Raw genomic sequence first — 23,923 nt, 5'->3', positions numbered from 1 at the left:
TAATAAGAGAAAGGGTAGGAACCATATAATCATTTCGATAGACGCAGAAAAAGCATTTGATAGAATACAACATCCATTTATGATAAAATCCCTCAACAAAGTAGGTTTAGAGGGAATATACAGAGCAACATAAAAAAGGCCACATATGAAAAGCCCACAGCTGATATCATCCCCAATGGGGAAAAACTGAGAGCTTTCCCCATACGATCAGGAACAAGACAAGGACATCTGCTCTTTCCACTTTTATTCAACATAGTACTGGAAGTCCTAGCCACAGCAATCAGACAACACAAAGAAATCAGAGGCATCTAATTGGCAATGAACAAGTAAAACTTCCACTATTTGCAAATGACATTATTATGCTACATTCTATACTAATCTATATTTAGAAAACCCTAAAGACTCCACCCCAAACTGCTAGAATTGATAAATGAATTCAGTAAAGTTGCAGGATACAAAATCAATGTACAGAAATCTGTTGCATTTCTATACTCCAATAATGAAGCAGCAGAAAGAGAAATTAAGAAAACAGTCCCATTTATAATTGCACCAAAAATAATAAGATCCCTAGGAATCCAGCTTGTAACCAAAGAGGTGAAAGACCTGTATTCTGAAATCTATGAAATGCTGGTAAAAGAAACTGAAGACGACAAAAAGAAATGGAAAGACATTCCATGCTCATGGATAGGAAGAACAAATATTGTTAAAATGTCTATCCTACCCCAAAGCAATCTACACATGTAATGCAATCCCTATCAAAATATCACCAACATTTTTCACAGAACTAGAACAAACAATCCTAGCATTTGTATGGAACCACAAAAGACCCTGAATAGTCAAAGCAATCTTGAAAAAGCAAAGCAAAGCTGGAGGCATCACAGACTTCAAGCTATATTACAAAGCTGTAGTAACCAAAACACTATGCTACCAGCACAAAACCAGACATACCGATCAGTGGAACAGAACAGAAAACCCAGAAATAAAGCCACAATTACATGGTCAATTAATCTTCAACAAAGCAGGAAAGAATATCAATGGGAAAAAGGTAAGTTTCTTCAGTAAACAGTATTGGGAAAACTAGACAGTAACATGCAAAAAATGAAACTGAACCACTTTCTTATACCATACACAAAAATAAAATTCAAAATGGATTAACGACCTAAATGTGAGACCTGAAATCATAAAAATCTTAGAAGGGGGCACAGGCAATAATTTTTCTGACATTGGCCATAGCAATTTTTTTCTAGATATGTCCCCTGAGGCAAGGGAAACAAAGGCAAAAATGAACTGCTGGGACTAGGAAGTTTCTGCACAGTGAAGAAACAATCAATAAACCAAAGGCAACCTATGGAATGGGAGAAGATATTTGCAAATGACATAGCTGAAAAAGGGTCAGTATTCAAAATACATAAAAAACATGCAACTCAACACCCAAAAACCAAATAATCCAATTTAAAAAATAGGCAAAAGACATGAACAGACATTTGTCCAAAGAAGAGATATCCAGATGGCCAACAGACATGTGAAAAAATGTTCATTATCACTTATCATCAGGGAAATGCAAATAAAAACTATAATGAGATATCACCTTGTACCTGTCAGAATGGCTAGGATCAAGAATATAAGAAACAACAGGTGTTGGCGAGGCTGTGGAGAAAAAGGAACCGTCATGCACTGTTGGTGGGAATGCAAACTGGTGCAGCCACTGTGGAAGACAGTATGGAGGTTCCTCAAAAAATTAAAAAAAAGTACTATGCTGTGATCTAGCAATCACACTACTGGGCATTTATCCAAAGAACACAAAACAGTAATTCAAAGGGATATATGCACCCCTATGTTTACAACAGTATTATTTACAATAGCCAAGATAGGGAAACAGCCCAAGTGTCTACTGGCTGATGAATGGATAAACAAGAAGTGGTGTATGCATACATGATGGAATGTTACTCGGCCATAAAAAAGAATGAAAGCTTGCCATTTGCAACGACATGGATGGGACTTGAGAGCATAATGCTAAAATGAAATAAGTCAGTCAGAGAAAGACAGATACCATAGGATTTCACTCCTATGTGGAACTTAAGAAACAAAACGAATGAGCAAAGGGAAAAAAAGAGAGAGGCAAACCAAGAAACAGATCCTTAACTATAGACAACTGATGGTTACAGAGGGGCAGTGGGTGGGGGGATGGGCGAAATAGGTGACGGGGATTAAGGAGAGCACTTGTCGTGATGAGTACTGGGTGTTGTATGGAAATGCTGAGTCACTATACTGTACACCTGAAACTAATATTATGCTGTATGTTAATTGACATTTAGATAAAAACTTAAACAAAAAACCCTGAAACAAACAAACAAACGAATGAACAAACAAACCAACCCAGCCTCACAAATGCAGAGAACAAATTGGTGGTTGCCAGATGGGAAGGAGGTGAGGGGATGGGAGAAACAGGTGACAGGCATTAAGAGGTACAAAATTCTAGTTATTTAAGTAAGTTGTGGGGGTGAAAAGTGCAGCATAGAGAATACAGTGGATAAACCAGAAAAAAACCTGCACCGTTGAATATTTAAAATGCAGAAATAAACATGCAATTGACTGACTGGATTATTTCTAATTTCACATCTGATTTTTAGGAGGCAGAAACTGTTACAGGTCTTTGCCTCCACTTTCCTCATCTATACAGGGGAACGGTAATAATACTAAGATTTTTGTAAGCATTAAATGCAAAGATCTTAGAATAGGTTTGGCCGACTAAGAATTTGGTATGTGTAAATTGTCACTATTAACATTATTATCATGATTTATTAAAGACATAAGGATAAACACTTAAAAAAAGACTCCTCCTGAGGGGGTCTCAGCAAGAATAAAAAGAATAAAAAATGTAAATGTGTTTTTAAAAGTTATAACTGTGTACATGTGTAAGGAAACACTATCACTCATAATATGTTTCCCAAAATTCTAGTCTGCTCCGATTTGATGTAAAAACAGCAATGGTTTCTATCTTCTTAGTACCTCTAGTTGGAATAACACAATTAACAATCTTCATCTCTCCTGACTTTCCAATCTGAAGCTTCAATAACTAAAAAGTTTGTAGTCTTATTTTATTATGATTTGAACACTGCTTAATTCTTGAAATGGTATTTTAGTCAATTAGTTACTAAAACAGGCTAGGTCAGCTAGTCTCCTAATTCTAGAGTTGGAATAAAACTCTAGGAATTGAAAAACTCTAGGAAAGCTCAAATACCGCTGGAGAAATGGACAAACTGCCCAGCCAACTAGATGGTTAAATGGTCAAGAAAAGTATTTATTCACCACCAATATACATGTATTGAGCATCTCTATGTATAAAGTACTCTGGGGTGAGATAAGGTCCTTTGCTGTCAAGAAGCTTCCAGTCTTGCTTGGGAAGGTAAGTCAGACCCAGAAAAAGAAGGATTAAAAAACAATCCACACTGGCATGTGCCCAGTGTCAAAAATGAGTGTGAAGCACACTCCTACTTCCTTTTGTCCCAGTGAAATTTAGTATCTACCATACCTTGTGTGACACATTCGTTTTGCTTGCAGAAAAGCTGCTGAAGCAAAGGAGTTGGTAATGCTAGTGTTTACATTTTGGTGGTGCACTATTTAAGGAGATCCCTCTCACATGTAAATTTTAGTCAGGCAGATTCTAAGACTCCAGTGGTATGAATGATTAAGGGCCCTGGTTCCTAGTGGTTAGGCTACCGCACTGTTTGTGTGTACAGGCTGATTACAGACATTCAAGTCCAGAGGGATTTAAGACAAGGGAATTATTTAACCGCAGGAGCAGAAGGGCGCAGGATCAACCACCGAGTGTAACTTCCTGTCAAGTCACTTTATATCCATGCTGGTTATAAAAGTGTGGAATGTCTTTTTTTTTTTTTTTTTTTTTTTAAGTTCCTGTAAGAAAAAATTCAACAACCACTTTGGTAACTGACTTTCAGGAACTGACTTCCAGGAAGTCCTAACTGACTTTCAGGAACCATTCCTTAACCCAGATCCCTACTGTTATCTAAACTCAAATGCTTTCAGTTTATTCTTCACAGGGATGAAGAAGAATCATGGTCTCTTGAATAACTTTATATATTTGAAAATCATGCTATAAATTATTATACAATTTTCTACTTTCCAGGTTAAATAACTACATTGTTCATGTCATTTCAGTAAAATAAAGGCTAAATCTCTGTAGCAACCAATGGCCAGAGAATACCTCTCCTTTATGTCTAATTTAATGTGATGCTTAAAGTACAACATACAAAAATACTCCTGACATTTTGAGTCCAGCCATATACTAAAATCAGAACCACTTTTCTTCCAAGCATAATTTTGAACATATCTTTTCAATTCTAAAGAAAGAAACAATCTCACCAATGATGAATGATACTCCTTAAATCAACCCTCTGAATAAAACATTTGTGTGTTCTTGAAAGTGTTAGTACTAAGGGTGAAGGATGATTTAAGGTATAACAAAGAGAAATGAAATAAAGTTACCAACGGAAAACTTCACCCAAACTTTAGGAGAAATGCCAAAATGGAAACGGAAAATGACTCAATTACTAGACAATACACTTAACAATATCCATGCGGGCAAGTATGCCTTGAAATAAAACAACTATTACCTGCATTTCATTGTTGAAGGGACTTTTTTCTTTCAAATAGACTTGGACTACATCATTCTCTAAAATTCTCTTAGCAACAGACTGTAAACAAGTTATCAAGCCAAATTACTCAGGAAATGATGATTGATCAGCAAATATCAGAAATGTAAACCTATTATTTTTGAAGTAGCCCTTATTATTTCTTTACATCCAAATATGAAATACATTATTCTTACCATAGGTAACTTTCTTGAAAAGTGCATGGTGAAGACCACTGAAATCACCTATAATCTCAATACCCTTAAGTTTTGGGGTTGACTGCATTTAACATAAATCACGTAAATGTATTTTTTTAAACTCACAGGCATATAAATATACTAACACCTATTTAATCATTCTCCTTGTTGAATATTTAGGCAATTTAAAATTTTCATTATGGTAATCAAGACAGTGATGAACATCCTTATATGGTTTTGTGGGCTTGTGTTTTTTTGGTGGTGGTCATCATTGATTATATTGAATACAAATTTCTAGAAGTAGAATTACTGGATTAAAGTGAAAGTATTTTCTCTCTGATTTACACAGAAAATTTTGACAAATTTGTTCTTTGGCAGTTTTTAAACTTTTTATTTGGAAACAAATGCAAACTTACATATTAAATTGAAAAAATTAAAATGTCACCAAAACATCTGTACACCCATTACCTATATCCATAAAATAAGCTTTTATTTACCCCTTTGCCTTGTCATGTACACTCTCATGTACACTCTCCCCAACCTCTAGGGAGGTACTAGGGAGACAGACACACACACCCATATTTTCTTTGAACCATTTGAGAGTAAATTCTATATATCATCATAGTTCTTTACCCCTAAATATGCCAGTATTTATTTCCTAAGAATAGGGATACTCTCTTACATAAGCACAGGATCAACAGTATAATTTTATGCTAATACTTTAATACCTATCCTTCATATTCCAATGGTCTTGGTTAAATTTTTTAAAAAGTTTAATTTATTTTTGAGAGAGTGTGATAGAGTGGGGGAGGGGCAGAGAGAGAGAGGGAGTGGGAGACAGAATCCCAAGCAGGCTCTGCACCATCAATGCAGAGACCAACACAGGGCTCAAACTCAAGAACCGTGAGATCCTGACCTGAGCCGAGAGATCAAGAGTCACATGCTGAACCAACTGAGCCATCTAGGCACCCCATCAGTGGAATTAATGATGCTGTTTCTCTTCCAATACCAGATCCAACTTGGGGGAAAGACCTTAAGTTAGTTGTCCTATCTCTTGGGTTTCATTTAATCTGGAAATTTTTTTTTTTTATTAAAAAAATTTTTTTTAAGTGTTTATTTTTGAGAGAAGGAGAGAGAGACAGAGCATGAGCAGGGGAGGAGCAGAGAGAGAGGGAGACACAGAATCCGAAGCAGGCTCCAGGCTCTGAGCTGTCAGCACAGAGGCCGACAGGGGGGCTTGAACCCACGAACTGTGAGATTATGACCTGAGTCAAAGTTGAACCTTTAACTGACTGAGCCATCCAAGCCCCCCTAATCTGGAAAGTTTCTAAAGCCTTTCTCTTTTATCATATTTACATTTCTAAAGAATCTAATCTTCCCACATTTTAATAGAAACTTTATTTCTTTATTTTGAGACAGAGAGCACACACCATGAGCAGGGGCGGGGCATAGACAGAGGGAGAGAATCCCAAGCAGGCTGCATGCTATCAGCACACAGAGCCTAATGTGGGGCTCAGTCTCCCATACTGCGAGATCATGATGTGAGCCAAAATCAAGAGTTGGACAGTTAACTGAAAGAGCCACCCAGGTGCTCCATTCCCATATTTTTTTTACTAGAACATTCCTCATTTTGATTAGACCAGGGTTATGCATTCTTGGCTAGAATACTGCATAGAGGATGTGCCCTTCTCAGAATATATCTGGAGGCCCACTCTATTTCTGTCTGTCCCTCATTAGTGATGTTAATTTCGATCATCTGGTCAAGGTGTTGGCCCCCTTTCTCCAATGTATCATTACTGTTTGCTTCTCCTTTGTAGTTAATGAGAACACCATGCAAATATCATTTTTCTTATCAAAATTATCTCCTAGATTTAGCATCCACTTATGATTCTTGCCACAGTGGTCTCAAGATGATGACTTTTCAAATCCTCCCTCCACATGTCCTCATCTGCCCTTGGCTTTCTACTGTAAGCAAAACCTTCTTTGCCCCTTCATTTATTTACTTACCTATTTGTTATCAGTATAGAGTCATGAATTCCTATTTTTCCCAGTGGCTTAAAATTTATTACTGTACTTATTTTGGTATTCCAACTGTTCCAGATTTGGCCAGTGGGAGCCCCTTCATGCTGGCCCTGTGTCCTTGTGACATGCCCTCACCACTTCATTCCTTTCTGGCATAACAGGATGGTCCAGCCTCACTTGTTCCTATTCTGCTTCAGCCTGGAATTAGCTGCTTCTCCAGAGATGCCGGGTTCCTTTAAGTGGGGAATGGTATTAGAGACCAAGGTCTAGGTCTGAGTATGTTCACCGCTATTGGGGTTTTCTTGTTTTCAGCAGACAGTGCTAAGAAATATATGTGAATATATGCTCATATACATACATACGCTTACATATACTCTTACCCACATACCTACACATAACATGGATTTACCAGTGCACATACATACATTAGAAACAATGAGTTCCTATCGATACCTCCAATTTCAGTCCATCTTTGCATTTTTTATGTCCCTTCTTCCACCATGAGAATCCCAGGTCCCAAATCAAACATCAACACATTTACTCATTTGTTCAATCCTACAATGCACCTAAAGGCATTTCATCGTTTTGCCCATATCCCCACCATCAACATGTCTACTAAATGGAGTTCAGGATTTGTGGCCCAAGACTGATGGCATATAATACTGTTCTCATATGTTACTTGTACTTAATTTCTCCTTTCTCCATTTTGTTTTTCCTCTTCTCCATCAGAGTAGTTAAGGTATCCATTTGGAATTCAATGAAGTTCAGACAAACTGATCTTTGTTTTTAGACAAATCGGTAGGCATTTAGCAATACTGTGAGAGTTAGGGACTTGGTTGAAAAATGACAGGAAGTTTTCCTGCTTTGTTGACAATTTTACTTTGGAGCCTTGGGCAGTCGGCAGAATTTAATGTAGCTTTACAACTCACAAAACTATTGTTCTATGTTAAGTGCCATGATCAGAAATATAGAGATTCAACTCATGTGACCAGCCTATGGCAAGGACATCCATCAGGAAAAGTCTTTAGGGGCACCTGGGTGACTCAGTCGGTTAAGCGTCTGACTCTCGGCTTCAGCTCGAGTCACGATCTCATGGTGGTGGGATCGAGCCCCGTGTAGTGCTCTGCGCTGAGCGTGAGTGTGAGGCTTGTTTGGAATTCTCTCTCTCTCCCTCTTTCTCTGTCCGCTCCCCCTCCCAAATTAAAAAAAAAAAGTAGTAAAAATTCTAAAATAAATACAATATTTTTTTTTTTTTAAAAAAAGGAAAATTCTCTAAACAGAAGCTGGTCTTAGCTCTCCTTGCACCGACATTTTAGCGACTCAGTTATGCTTATCTAACGAATACCATACCTGTTCACCTCTGTAGATGACATATTCAGCATATGCCAGCCCGTTCACACTTGGTCTCCCGATCACTGAGTGATGTCCTGGAGGGGCATGAGCCATTTTCATGGTGCTGAATTGCAGAAAGGATTTGCCAAGGGTCACTCTACAGAAAAGCATTTGTCTAAAGAAGAAAAGGAAAGAAAGGAAAGTGATGCTTTGAAGGAGGCACTCAATCTTAGAGTGATAAAATTGTTATATTTGTTGATTTTATAAAAACTATTTCACACAAGGCAAGCTAGTTTAAAATGTCACTTTCAAATATAAGTAGGAATGGGATGGGAGGTGATAACTGATTTACTATAAACAGTCAGCAGGCTCAATAGTTAGTTACACAACCAATGACAGCAAATCCCTGGTGAGTTTTGACTAGTGGGACAAGAGAAATACTAGCAAAAACTGAGTTCTAAGAGGATGAAAAGGAGGAAACTGAAGCAAATAAACAGAGGGCAGATGCATCTGAAATTAAGACTGGGTTTACTCATTATGAAGAAGTAAAAACAAGGATGAAATAAATAATAATAAAAGTGGATCATATACAAAACTACTTAGCTTAAATGTACGGCTAGGAATCCTCCTACTTGGGAGAAACACCAATTGGGGTAGATGTTAAATATTACAGAGAACACGAAAGGTTGACTGGGAAGAAGGTGTACTATATAAACTAGGGGTTGAGACGCTACGGCCTATGGGCTAAATCTAGTCGGCCACCTGTTTTTGTAAATAAAGTTTTATTGGAACACAGCCGCACATTTATTTACATGTCATCTGTGGCTGCTTTTGCACTACAAGGGCAGAGGGGAGTCACTGTGACAGGGATCATATGGCCCGTGAAGCCGAAAGTATTTATCACGTGGCCCTTTAAAATAAACGTTTGCGAACCTTTAATATACACTATCAACACTTCAGTCAGTGAGATTGGTCACACTGTTAAATGTGTAAAACCGTATTCAGTCAAATGGTTTGTTTTTAGTTACACAGTCTGATCTCTGCATTATAACCAACCAGAGATATCATTTTGAGCCAAAAGTGTGCCAGACCCAGTCTAACTGGGTCCTGCCTGGGTTTGCTTTTTCAGCATGATGTTACTGATGACCCTGTGGGGTGCTGGCTCAGTACCGGCTGCATCTCCCGCAGGTCCCAGAGGAAAAGGTTTGGCTCTGTATTAGAGGGAGATGTTTGAGCCCCATTTCACATTATGGCGGCACTTGGGGGTCACTGGACCTTGCCCGCCCACTGCCATGGCTATTCTCAGTCCTTAGGTCACGCAGAGCTTGACCTGACAGGCCCCCACCTCCTGGCTTCTGCTTCCTGCCCCAGAGCTGTGGAGGCAGGAGAAAACGCAGGACTGGCCCACGAAGCAGTGGGCTGCAGACGCAACAGCCCCAGACACGGGGATACCGATGTCCTGTGGGGCAACTAGTGACAGTGCCAGACAAGGGCCAGCAGACAAATTCCTCTGTATCCTCCCATGATGTCCTATTCTGAGATGCAGGAGTTCACACAGCCTCTCTGACGACGTCTCGCGGACTCAGCGACCACCTGCTCGTTATGAAACAGGCCAACTCACTGATGCATCATCTCACGGTCTTTGCTCTGCCTCCTTTTCCACCTCACTTCCTCGTGTGCCCTCGTTCCTGCCTCCCTGGTATTGCACTTGCCAAGAAAGCGTTAGTACATCAGCTTTTGCTTCAGGCTCTGTTTTCTAGGAAATCCTGGCTAAGACATAAACCTATGTGTCTAGTTGTCATGGGCAACTGCTCATCTAGGCTCATTTTTATTGTTTATTTAGGATAGGTTTGCAGCAGCAGAGAGTTTTTGCATGTTACGTATCCCTGGGAATTTTTGTGTGCTATTAACCGTGGCGGCTTTAACAGAAAGACGGTTTTTTTCTGGACATACCGGATCCATCCTAGAACTGCTGACGGCTATAATTTTTTCATAAAGTAATGGAGGGCAGGAAGTTTTAAAGTCAAAAACTCTATGTATTTCAAGGCTATCTGGGTCTTTTTGAGCTTTCCTCTGAATTACAAGATCTCTAACTAACCTGGCTTTCCACCTGGTTAAAGAAAAATGCAATCAACGGCAATCTCTGTGATGTATAATTTGTTTGTATTTTTTCCAATGGCAGGGAAGAGAATGTCATTTTTTTCACTGACTTCAGAGACAGTGTACTATTATTCTCTTGAATTTGAGTTTTAAAATTCTATTTAAAAGGCTAATATTCATTTGTTTCCGATTAAATCCAAAGTTAATATTCTGCAATTAGACTTCTCAAGGCTGACTATATATCCTGCCTTAAACACTGCTAGCAACATCAGAAGGAAACTGAAGATTCAACTTGTTTATAGAAGTTGTGTCTCAGTTCAAATGTGTCTAATGCTCAAGGTTATTCGACAGATAAAATTCTCAACCTTTTCTTGTTCTGAATCTGAACCTCAGCAAGTGACGCTCAGGGAGCAAGTCCAGCTGGAGGGAGCTTCATCATAACCTATGACTGGTTGGCAGATACCTGGTTTTTCCCAGCCCCGCTGTTAGCTGTGCTGTCGTTTCTCTTCTTAGGACACAGGCTGATCAGCTATTCCCATCCAACCCCGAATCCGTGTGATCCATTATCAACACTGAGGATAACCTGTGACTTCAGCAGAGCCTGAGAAACTAATCCGGTTCGTGACCTGAGGATAGCAACCACTATACGAGACCCAAGGTGCTCACCTGTGACATATATAACACGAGCGATCTTTGTGCGTGGGACAGCCTGTTCCTCCGCCAATTCCATAAACATACTGGTTGCTTTTGGAGGAGTTTTCAGCAAAATAAATCCCAGCACCAAACATTCCTCCTATGTATGCATGTCGCTCATCAAACCCTTTATGAATAATGGCATTAATGAAAGGAGAACCTAAAAATACAAACACAGAAAGATCAGTTTTTGAGTACCTGTCTGGAGTCTCAATTAGCTGCAAACTATTTTGCACTTGGCACGTTAATATTAAGTAATTAGTGATGCACAAATGAAGTTGTAAGATGGTCTACCTTACATAAATTATTATCTTGTACTAGAATCTTAGCAGGGACCTACGGTGTTCACCAAGCAAGGATGTAATATGGATTCTGCAGATGGCAGGAGATTTTAGATACCAAAGTACAATGCGGTTTTAAAAATATAGATTTTACACCCAACCTTACTTTACACAAAAACAGATAATCAGATAAGCTGAAGCAATTATGCTAAACTATAATAAAAATATTTCGTCATCTAGATGGCTCAACTTGCAATATGAGTTCTAAAACAATTTCCGTGTGAGGTGATTTTCACTCTGCATGCCTTGGAAAGCCCGTACTAACACGCAATGCATTACAAAACTGGTAACGCAGAATTAAAACAAAAACTCAAAACCAGCCATTTTTAACAACACTGATACGGTCAATGACATCGGAATTCGCAAAAAAGCCCAGAGAGATAATGGCGGGCCTGACGCTCACCGTGAAATAGCATGCGCTCATTGTGATGGTTGTGATTCTCCTCAGACACTTCCTTTTGTCTGTGACAGAATCGTTCCCTCAACTTCTTGTTGACAACTTTTTGAATCTTTAAGGATGAGGAAGAAAGAAGCAAATGAGTGCAAAGAATGTCAAGTGGCAGTTTATAATTTAAAATGAAAAGTATGTTTTCTTTTAGGAAGGTTCAATTTTTGTTTGCTGAAAACATTACCTGAAAATGATAAAGTTGCCAGGTAGCATGACTAAGTTAACATTCTGGCTTTTAGTGACATAATTTTCAGCTCTGGCTTTTGTTACTCTGCACTAGACCTGGCTGTGCCTCAAAATCACCCAAAGAATTAAAGAAAAAACAGAGTTATTCCTAGACTCCTCCCAGGCTTGCCGAGTTTTAGGATACAGGGGCCTGCACATCTACCTTCCTCGAAAATCTTTCCAGGGAATTCTGACGTGCGCTGGTGTAACTCAAAAGGGATAAGCCCGTGCTCAACAGATTCTACTCGTTTTTAGGACACTCCCTTGAAAAAAGCACATCTATCCTATATTATTGATTGAGATACTGAGACGAAGAGATATATGCATTCTGATACAATCGCTGACTCAGACTGAAAATCCGGGCTCTGGACACTGCTCTGAGGTGGTGATAAAAATCACTGTCAGCTACAGTCTAAATATGTGGGTGGGCCAGGTCTCCTCACTGCCTCTGTACCAGCAACGGCAGCAGATCTAGGCTCTAGTCTGTAGCTTTCCTCTTTCCACCCAGTCTCTGTTTCTAGCTAAGTATGGTCTTGAGGGGTCAGAGGAAGGTGACACCTGACTGTCAGGCAACAGATGACCCGATTAGCTTGGCAGTTTAAAAGCAGGATGCTTAGAAAAAATTTGTCATTTTCTATATTTGATTTCAGGCACACCTTGCAATCTAATTTTCACCCTGAAATTTTAAAAACTTACTCGAATGACATTGTATCTGTTGAAGATGCCACCAGCATTACCACCATCTCTGTGTTCTCGAATCGTACTTTGCATCTATAGAACAAAATAAAATAACTTTCTGAAAAGATGCCAGTATCTAATTCTAAAGACATTCCTCTGTTGTTTTCAACATTCACCTTCTGTTATATTGTTTTACTGATGACTCTCAGACTCAGCACTAAGAAATAAACGGGAGTTCACTGTAAATTGTTCAACAAAGTCTAGTGGATGAGTATTTCTGATGAGAAAATAAGTCAGAAATATAGATATTAAACCTCTACATTTTCTTTTTTCCTAATAAAAAAAAAAACTTTAAAAGCTTTTCCTGTCAGCACTGTGGGGAAACACAGAAATAAAACATCACACTAAGCCATCTCCATTGCTATTTTATGGTACTGAGGAGAAGCCACACCGGGGTTAAGTCAAACTTCAACTCCTCACATTCGATGAATACTCATTAAACTCATCAAACAAATGTGATTTTTAAAAATTAGTAAGTTTTTGTTCCCTAGGTGAGATGCCCCGTATTCTCTCTTTAATCTGGGATCTCAAAGTGCATCTGCACAGACAGACTGGGCAAAGCTGGATGACGTCTGCCCAGGGGGAGTAACCTTCTTCCGCGCAGTCCTTGCTCTTCTCCCACGCTCCAAATTCAAAAGAATGATGGAAAAGTAACACGTTTGGAAGACCCAAGTTCCTCACAGAATTGACTCCAAAGAGTTAATTCTCCATCTCACTGCTCTATCTGTGAAGGTATTCGTCACATTTTTGACAGTATGATGCAAATTTGCGACCAGTAAAGAAGGATCAGGCACTGAGCTGCTAGAAGATCTGATGCTCTCCTGACAGACTGGCCAGGCATGAGCTGAAAGACCACCCTGAGGTAATAATGGTCCTGAACTTCCTGGGATGAGAATAATGTGATTAAAAGGCAGAAAATAAACAGCGAAAAATACGAAGGCATGCCTTCCTCTGCAAAATAACGGAATTGGTTAGGCAGCTTCTTTACTGTGACAATACCACTGGCACTGTGTTTATTAGGTGTAATAAATGAGGCATGAGCCAGCGGTAGAGGGGGAGTCTCTACGGCATCTGTCAAGCAAGAGGGGCATCCATCAGCCTCACCACGGTGCTTTCACACAGTGACCGAAGAGATAAAAGGTGACTCGAGGTATGAGGTAGATTTCATAAGCACACACGAACATTAGGTGTACTGTTTTATAATCACATTTTACAACTTTGCATGAAAGTGAAAACAAGAGGATCTTTGCTATTCGTGAGGCAAGATTCTCACTCCCTATCATTCTTAGGTAGCATTTTAACACTGGAAGAAAACAGTTCTAGTAGGGCTCTTGTATAGCTTCAGGAAAGCCTCTAGGATGAAAAGACACCTCTGGCCCCCCTACTGGAAACCCTAGGCTTATTAAGATGTGCAAACACTGTGGCATAGTCCTAATCCCGAGTCCTAGCTGAATTGGGCGATATGTCACCATAATGGCTAAGGGAGTGATCATAAATCACTATAAGACCAACTTAGCTCTACTGGAAAAACAGGCTTAACCACAGATTTCAGGAAGAGAATGAAAAATTTTGATGTACATTACCTCTTCTTCTACTGACTGATATTCCTTATCCTCTGGAGCAAGATCCAGCAAAATAGTTCCCTGATTAACACAGTGAAAAGTCAGATAAGGGTTGGTGCCTGTAGGAAAGAAAAATGAATACGTTAAAGTCCGCACTCCTCGGCCTCAATTTTAGGGAAAACTCTGTCATAAATAATTGACATTTTGGAACAAGTCTCAATTATTTGCAATTCAAACCTAATATTTATATATTATAAATATTATAATATAAATATTATATTATATTATAATATATATAAATATATATATAATATATATATAATATATAAATATATATAAATATATATTATATATTATAATATATAAATATTATAATATTTATATGTTATATTGAACAGTATATGTTATTACTGTTATATTGAACAGTACATCCAAAGACAAGAGCAGTAACGGAGATGTGTTTGGGGATCAACTTCATCTGTTCTTACAGAGTTCTCCAGCCAGGGCTCAACAACTTTTGGTTGAACTGAATTTATTCATAAACACACATGAAGCTATCTCTGATACAAAAGAGAAACACACTGTGATCACAATCTAGTCAGGTCTAAAATGTACGAATTATCCTGTAATAACTCTGTGAGATGGCTTGAGATGGTCACTTATAATGAGTTTAAAATACATTATTCTTGTTCATTTCATCATGCTTAATTTAATGCAGATAAATGAGCGAGACTTCAGTTCAAAACCTGCTAACAGTTTCATGTTGCTCTTGCAATTTTATTGGCTGCAGAGTGGCTAATTCAAGTTTTTCCCTTTTCTCCCTTTACTTTCCTATTGTAAAAGCACTTTTAACAAATAGAAAAATGATAAAAATGGGGGCCGACAAAAGGGAAAGATAGGAGGCTTGTAACAGCAAAGTATGGTGGGAGGAAAAAGGCTGAGCTGACAACTGCGAGTGGGGAGAAGGGTTCAGGACGAGGTCAGAGAGAAAGGTCAGATTATGAAAAGCCATGTTACAAACGTCTGATTTTATCCTAAGAGCAACAGGATTCTGCTGAAAGGTCTTAAGCAATGGAGTGATCTGATCACACATTTTGAGAAGAGTCTTCCGAGTACATGCAGGGCAGGTACTGGAAGGGAGACAAAGGTGAGGGTCGGAGATAAGCTGGAAGGCGGTTGTGACAGTCAAGGAGACAGCCGACGGTGGCCAGGATTAGGTGACCTGTACTAGATTAGACAGGAGTGGGAAGCAGACAGAAGTGTAGATTCCAGAGATGTTGAGGGTATAAAGTGAGAGGGGAGAGGAGAGAACGAGTAGACGGCTAGCTAGAGCAGCGAGGGGGAGAGCCATGTCCGTAACTAAGATGGGGCAGGCAGGAGGCGCTACACCAGCTGAGTGCATGCGCTCTGGGTTCAGACCACCTGAGCTCAGATGCCAGCCCTGACAACTTACTTGTTCCTTCTAAGATTGTACTGTTTTGTTTCCGAATAGCTTACCTTGTTGTCCACCTAAGAGTCTTTCTACTCCTTTAATTAATTTATGGCGGTGTCCATATGCATTGATGCCTATTTCTTTCAACTCCTCATGACCCATATCAGCCAGTACATCTAGTGTGATCTAAAAAAAATGGAACAAAATTAATTGCTAAATCTTGAACTGCTCCTCAGTTCTTCCATTGGTCTTTAATGCTACAATATCCATCCAAATTAATAAATTCTTTTGTCTCCTTTATAAAACAACCTTAAAGTTGTCTTGATAATTTTATCTTTTTTTTTTTGTTTTTTTGTTTTTTTTGAGAGAGAGAGGGTGCAAGTGAGTGACAGCAGAGAGAAAGAGAATCCCGTGAGGGGCAGGGAGAGAGAGAGAGAGAGAGGGAGGGAGGGAGGGAGGGAGGGAGAGGGAGAAGTGGGGCTCACCCAAAGCAGGGCTTGCGCTCATCCCATGCGGGACTTGAACTCATGAACCGTGAGATCATGACCTGAGCCAAAGTCAGATGCTTAACCAACTGAGCCCCCATGTGCCCTTTATCAGCTTTTTACTCACATGAAAAACCCTCTGCTTCCAGCCGACTGTGAATTAAAATGGAAGAAACAATGCTGTACAAATATAAAATGGTCACTGCTGTATTTCCTTTTGATTATTTAATTCTACTACCTTTTGCTTTCTTCAAGACATAAGAGAGAACAACCAGAAGCATAAAATAGGGAAACACCAGGTCCCAGTATCCAGCAGGTAGCAGAGAAGAATGGTAGGGGAATGGGAGAGAGGTTTATTAGCACAATGAAACAGAATGTAGCAAAAGGAGTAAGCAGTTTTAGGTAAGCGGGATTTATATCAAGATGAAGAAGAACTTCCCAGTGCTAAGAAATATTCAAGTCTGGAAAAGGCTGCCTTAGAAAGTGGTGAGATTCAGATGAGAAGTGTTTAGTTCAAGTACAGACCATTTTATGTAGAAGCTGTATACAAAATTCTGATTTGGAAAAGAGAGAGTAGATGGTTTTCAAGTTTTCTTTAAATTCCCAGATGGAATAGTCCCTGAAGCCTAACATTCTGTTGTTGTAAAAAATAGTGGTTTTAAATTTTTGGTTCTTCATCCCTGCAAATGGAGATGATTAGTTGGCTACCATCAGGACTCAAAATGGCCCATTTCCTTCTGTGGACGAACAGTTAACTGTGACTCTACCGCCACCCAGGGGCAGAATTCGGAATGCACAGGATGAAATCGTGGGCAACCACATTTCTAGGGGGCTGAACATGCAATTTTCTGGCTCAGAAGAAGCTGGCCCTCTGACAGTGCAGATACTACTTTACAATATCAGCCTTTAATTTTCTCCTTCCTTGAAAAACTGAGAAATCCTTTCAGAGACACCGTTTTCCCAACTCAAATGAGATGTGCTTTATCTATCTATAGCATTCTCTACCTTTTTACTTATACATAACATTAAAAAAAAAAAAAAACTTGACAAATTCAGCCTGGAGTTCTGCTGATTTTCACTGTCAGAATGAAGTATTTTATAATGAGTCTGATCTCAGTGCAGCAAGCATATACCACTCATTCTTTGGAAATAATTACTATATTGCTCTTAAGTGGCCATTTGAGAAATGATTGCTCCATTGTACAAAATGGGCAATTCGCTTCCAATCACCAAAAGGAAATTTTGAGCAGAGCTCTTAAAAAGCAACAGTTTTGAAATATACATCGTGGAGACAGAATAGTTCACACCATAATAGGAGCCTGTACACTTTTAGCTACATGTAATTTAATACGCATTGGAAGCCATGCACAAGGTTGACTACATTACTGATGTCTCAGTTTTTCCTTCTAAACTTTGGTTCAGATAAAGTTGATGTACAAACAGGATCTCAATCGATGTGGTAGCTTCAATCCAAAGAAACCTTAAGCTTTTCTGAATAGCTACATATTGTGTATATCTGGAAGAAGCAGAAACCAGGCCAGCAAAGCATAGAGTGCTCTCTATGAGGTTCTAGAAAAGAAATGGAGAATGTTTAATATATTTGTTGATTATATAGCTCCATCCATAAAATAAATAGCTCAATTCCTCCTCCCAATCACCCATGAAGTACTACTGATGTACTCATGAGGAAACTGAGGCCCAAAGAAGTCATAAAAACAGTACACGCAAGAGCGGAGATGGATTGTATCGGTCTTTCCCTTGCCTATATTTCTTCAAAGGGCTGACTGGAAAGCTAAAATAACATTTAGTTGCTTGGGGTTACATGATACCCAATTCGTCCCCATACTTATCAGGCAGTGGCCACTGGAAAACCTGAAACGATAAAGCTAAGGAATTCAGATTACTGTTCATTTGTTCACTCATTCATACATATTTAATGAATACCTTCTATATGCTAGGTATTTCCTTAAAAAGTAACTAAGCATTTAATTCTAAAACTTCCCATTATAGCTCAGAAAGGTAAATAACTGTCCCAAATTGGTAGTAAAGGACTGGGGCAAGTAAACAAACAAGGTAGTACCACAAAAGTTCATGCTATGTCCTCTACCAAGAAGAGAAGTAAACACTAAAATACCGTACAGGTTGGTAAATGTTTTGGAGGAATCCTATGGGAACTCTATGGAAGGTTCTTACTTGATCAAGGCTGTAGGTAGGGCTGGAAAAGATGGAAGGAACAAGAAGGTGGTCAGGAAAGGTTCTTAGAAGGTAACAGCTTGGCTAAGAAGCAAGAGCTAATCAGTCAGAAGAAGGGAAGGGTATTTAAGACAAAGGGAACAGCATACGGAAAATGAAAAACAAGTAAGAGAATACAGAACATTTGGGAGATTCTCAGCACTGGAGTCCAAGAGGGTGAGCATATAACATACACACAGGAAAAAAGAAGGGATGGATAGAGCAGCAGGCTAGGAATAGATCTTAATGGGCTTTTTAGATCAAGTCAAGACAGTATCCAAAAGCTCCTAGGGAGCCGTTTCAGCAGACAACACAATCCAAGTTGTATTTGACGAGGAGGATGGTAGCATTCTGCAGGGTTTGGAAGGGAAAGGGACTGTGTGAACAAGGTCAAGATGGAGTGGAGTGGAAGGGAGGGATCAGAGAAAAATTTCAAAAAGAGGTGACAGGGCCTGGTAAAGAGAAATGGTTAATGAAAAAAAAAAAAAAAAGGAATAGGAGTAGAGACTATCCCAAAAGTCTGAAAGTTGGTGAATCTGAGATTATCCTATCAATAAAAGAAATGTAAATATCCAATATAAGGCAGGTTAGATGTGTTGGTCCAAGATTTAGGGCTTTTATACTATTAGAAATAGATTTTTTGAAAATTATCTTTTACTCACTTCAAAAATAACTTTATTATATCTAGGAAATCACAAGTTTCTTGCGCTAGTTATTTATATCTAGCACACATTAAAATCAAATTGATCAAACCTGTCAGACTAGCTACTTTCAAAAGGAAAAAAATGACAACTGTTGGCAAGGATGTGGAGAAAAGGGAACTGCTGTTGGTGGGAATGTAAACTGGTGCAGCCACTGTGGAAAGCAGTATGGGGGATCCTCAAAAGATTAAAAATAGAACTACCCTACCATCCAGCAATTCTACTTCTGGGTATTTATCTAAAGAAAATAAAAACACCAACTCAAAGAGACAGATGAGCCCCTGTGTTCACTGCAGCATTATTTACAATAGCCAAGATATGGAAGTAACCCAAGTGTCCATTAACAGATGAATGGATACAGGTGTGGTGCATTTATACACAATATTACTCAGCCATAAAGAAGAATGAAATGTTCCCATTCACGACAACATGGATGGACTTAGAGGGTATTATGCTAAGTGAAATAAGTCAGAGAGAGGAAGACAAATATATGATTTCACTTATATGTTGAATCTAAAAGAGAAAACAGAAACAGACACACAGACATAGGAAGGAAACTTGGTTACCAGAGGAGGTAGGGGTGGGGAGTTGGGCAAACAGATGAAAGGGATTAAGAGGTGCAAACCTCCAGTTATAAAATACGTAAGTCATGGGGATGCAATGTACAGCATAAGGAATATAGTCGATAACATGGTAATAACTTTGTATGGTGACAGATGTAACTAGACTTATCATGGGGATAATTTTATCATGTATAAAAATATCAAATCACTATGATGTACTCCTGAAACTAATAAATGCCATAGGTCAATTATACTTCAATTAAAAAAATCAAATTATAATCTTTAAAATAAGGATTATCCATGTATCAATGCAATCATCTTGCATATAAAACAAGCATCATTTTAGGCAGGTTGCCTTTTGTTTCTAATATCTGTTCATTTTCTCTAGGGTAGAGAGAGAAAAAGTAGAGTTTTATTGGACAAAGAAAGTAGAGTTTTAATGAAAAAGCCCTTTCTTTTACTTAGGCTTAAAAGGATACAGGTCAGAGCAGAAATAACTTTACAATCATGTGCACAATTCATTGTCTTGAGTCCATTCCTTGGTCTTTCGATTTTGAAATAAAAATTTATATGATCACTTTTCATGAAAATATATAGGTTGCCCATAAATATGTCCACAAAAAGTCTTCTAAGTCATAGCATTTCTGTTTAGGAATTGCAGTGTAAATCAAATCAGCCTTTCTCATAGAAAAAATGTTCTAATCAGGAAGCTACGTCATAAAGGAAGGGCGAAAGTGACACTGGTATTATATTTCATTAACTATAAAAGACCTGGGTATGTATTACTTGGCAAAGTATATGGGTTCAAACAGGCCAAGTTAGTTAAGAGACGTCTGAGAGAATAATTGTGAAGATAAGAGGTGAGGCTGTGATGTTCTGAAGGCAGTTTTCCTGATACTGGAGTAAAAGAACTATATTCCCCACTTCATTGGCAGAGAAGTATCCTTGAGCAGGAACAGAGGCACTGAGATCTTATGTGTCAAAACATCTCAGGAAACAGAACAACTCTCTGGATTAAGAGAAATAGAAAAGAATTAAGTGAATATAATGTTTATACCCACTCCTTCCCTCACTACACAAATATCTCGACCATCATCAATCACATACTCACACCCTGATATAGAATGTTAATGGGAGAAAATTCTATGGGTAAACTATAGAAAGGGTTACAGAATTACTCTATAACTAAAGGCTACTCAAGTAACACTTGGTGGTGGAAGTAAAAATTAATTTGAATGCTTGATGACTGGGCCAGAACACGAACACAGTTCAATACAAAGAAAGGTAAAATCATTTGCGCGAAAGGCGCCGTGCTGGGCAATATACATTAAATGGAATAGTCAACATATTAATTAAAAAGATATAGACATTATTCTGGCAAAAAGAAAATCGATGGAACCATTTACTCAGAACAAAAGACAATACAACGGACCAAACAGGATAAGCTGTCAAAAGGACAGACTAAAGTATTATGATCAATAAGGAGATAACCATGACATAGGAAATCAGTTACTGAGAGAATAAAGTTAAAGAGAAAAAAATAAAACACAAGATTATGTGCAAACTAACTGCAAGAGTAGAAACTGAAATCCTTTGAAAATTTTTAAATAGTCACTTGGAGTTATTTGTGTGAATTAGGGTCTTTGGTTTATTAAGCAAAGATGTGTAAAATTTCACAGTTACTGTGGATCTGATCTGGGAAGAAGGGATACATTAAGATATATCTTTTGGCTTTATCAGAAGATAATGCTTTTAAAACAGCTTTCATACCTTCAGGGAGGGAATAAGGGGAAGACATTCTTACTGTTTAGAATATTCTCAGAAGAAATCTTAAACCAGAGGGTAAATCAATGGTAGGTGAAGCTAAAGGAAAAGTAATTACAGAAGTTTATAAAGTCCTCACCACTAGGGGCGCCTGGGTGGCTCAGTCAGTTGAGGGTCTGACTTCGGCCCAGGTCATGATCTCATAGCTCCTGGGTTCGAGCCCCGCGTCGGGCTCTGTGCTGACAGCTCAGAGCCTGGAACCTGCTTCTGCTTCTGTGTCTCCCTCCCTCTCTGCCCCTGACCTACTCGCATTCTGTCTCTGTCTCTCTCAAAAATAAATAAACATTAAAAAAAATTTATAAAGTTCTCACCACTAGACAAAGACACATCTGGTGCTTCATTAAAGCATGTTCTAAAAATTGGCACAGAAGCACAGCATGACTGAGAATTTTAACTGTCTGGACATTTGAAGGTGCTCTATTTTATAGTTAAGGGGAGTGATATGTTAAGTGCCTTACCCAATTTACATAGTTAATAAGAAAAATAATCACAACCAAGATCTGTTAGCCCAGTGCTATTTCTACTCAACCGTTTTGATCAATAAGAGCATAAAAGATGAACCATAATAAGCACTATAAAGAAGTTAAGCTAAAAGAAAAAAAGACAAGACATTAGAACATCCTCACAGTATAACTGCTATAAAAAAAGAAATGGTGTTTTTAATGAACTCCTAATTGACTATAAGCCTACAAAAAACCCAGAATGGGGCAAAGAGGCTAGTGAAGAATTTGGAAACTATGTACATATAAAGAATAACTAGGGAAAAAAAGCGTATAGTTATCCTAAAATAGGAGAAGCTTTGTAGAGTGGGTGGCTGGAAGGGTTAAGTCCATGATAAGTTGATTAGGTCTTAGAAATATATGAGAGGCTATATAACATGTTGTGGTTATAACATGAGCTGAATGGCGGCTCTCCATGTTTTGATTACCAGAATTTATGAAGGACCTATTTGGAAACCTTTTTTTAGGTCTTTGCATATGTAACTAAGTTAAGAATCTTGAAATGAGGAGATCATCTAGTTTTATATAGGTAGGCCTTATATCTAGTGCAAGCGTATTTCTAAAAGATACACAGGAGGAGGCTGACAGAGAAGGCAAGGTGCCCATGGAAGCACTGCAGAAAAGCAGCCATAAGCCAAAGGGGCCTGGAAGCTGGCAGAGGCATGGGAGTCCAGACCTGTCAAAAACTTGATTTTGGGACACCTGGGTGGCTCAGTCGGTTAAGCGTCCGACTTTGGCTCAGGTCACGATCTCACGGTTCGTGAGTTCAAGCCCCGCATCAGACTCTGTGTTGGCAGCTCGGAGCCTGGAGCCTGCTTCAGATTCTGTATGTGTGTGTGTGTGTGTGTGTGTGTGTGTGTGTGTGTGTGTGTATGCCCCTCCCTGCCTGTCTCTCTCTCTCTCTCTCTCAAAAATAAATATTAAAAACAAAAAACAAAAAACAAAAAACGACTTGACTTTGAACTTCAGGCTTCCAGAATTGCCAGGGAATAAGTTTCTGTTGTTTAAGCCACCAAGTTTGAGGTAATTTCCTGTAACAGCCCTATGAAACTAATACGTTAAGTAGACTAGAAATTAGATTTCTATGCAAAACAAGGTAAATGTAAACATAAAATTAATGGATTATACACAGGGGCAGATTTGGCACACTTTAAATTACAAGCGTTTTATTACACTTCCCCAAAGTGTAATAAATCATCTTCCCACATGGACGTTAAAAGAGTAATTCCTATGTAGGATCTGGGAAAGTGACTTAATGATCTCTAAACACCTTTCCCATTTTAAGATTCTATATACAGTAGCAACTAACAGTCAATTTAAACTCAGGAACTTATTATTATTCAATATTTAACACTGATCCTGGTAATAAAATCATTGATAAGTTAAAAACTCATTATCCTGTATAAAAGCAGAATGACAAACAGAAGGGTCTTAATTCATAAATACCCTAATGATGACCTCATATTAAGACCTTCATATACATGTAAGATGTATGTGAAAATAGGACAGGTCTATGAATGTGTGGCCAAGTTTAGGTTCAACATTATTTTGGACTCAACTGGACAACAGAAATTTCATAAAGAGGCAATTTTAAAAAGGTACACTTGTCTAAGAATTATTTTGCTTTCCAAATTTAACAGATAAGTGCTTTGTGAAGATTTTGCTAATATAAAATTTGTCATTGGTTTTAAGTGGAGTCAAGTCACAACAGTAATATATCGAGATGAATAAGGAACAACACTTTTTGGAAACAAAATAATGAAAGAAGATTTTGAAAACACTCTTCCGAGGTGGTTTCATGGCCTAAGTTTTGACATGTAATAAAACATATAGAGTCAAATGGCTTATAACAAAATAACAGTTAATAACTCCCACC

At 38.5% G+C, this 23,923-nt stretch overlaps 1 protein-coding gene across 1 annotated transcript in view; it reads right to left on the bottom strand.

Moving 5' to 3' along the window:
- TNKS (tankyrase) overlaps nucleotides 1-23,923 on the bottom strand; it is a 215,073-nt gene that overhangs the window by 7,081 nt on the left and 184,069 nt on the right. The window contains exons 21-26 of the mRNA XM_015082858.3: nucleotides 15,808-15,928; nucleotides 14,332-14,429; nucleotides 12,707-12,781; nucleotides 11,741-11,846; nucleotides 10,970-11,156; nucleotides 8,222-8,378 (exon numbers count right to left, since the gene is read on the bottom strand). Of these exons, the coding sequence (XP_014938344.2) occupies nucleotides 8,222-8,378; nucleotides 10,970-11,156; nucleotides 11,741-11,846; nucleotides 12,707-12,781; nucleotides 14,332-14,429; nucleotides 15,808-15,928 (744 nt within the window). The remainder of the gene's footprint in view (nucleotides 1-8,221; nucleotides 8,379-10,969; nucleotides 11,157-11,740; nucleotides 11,847-12,706; nucleotides 12,782-14,331; nucleotides 14,430-15,807; nucleotides 15,929-23,923) is intronic.

Source organism: Acinonyx jubatus, chromosome B1, assembly GCF_027475565.1.
Source record: "Acinonyx jubatus isolate Ajub_Pintada_27869175 chromosome B1, VMU_Ajub_asm_v1.0, whole genome shotgun sequence".
Taxonomy (NCBI): domain Eukaryota; kingdom Metazoa; phylum Chordata; class Mammalia; order Carnivora; family Felidae; genus Acinonyx; species Acinonyx jubatus.
This window is presented reverse-complemented; position numbering and strand designations above follow the sequence as displayed.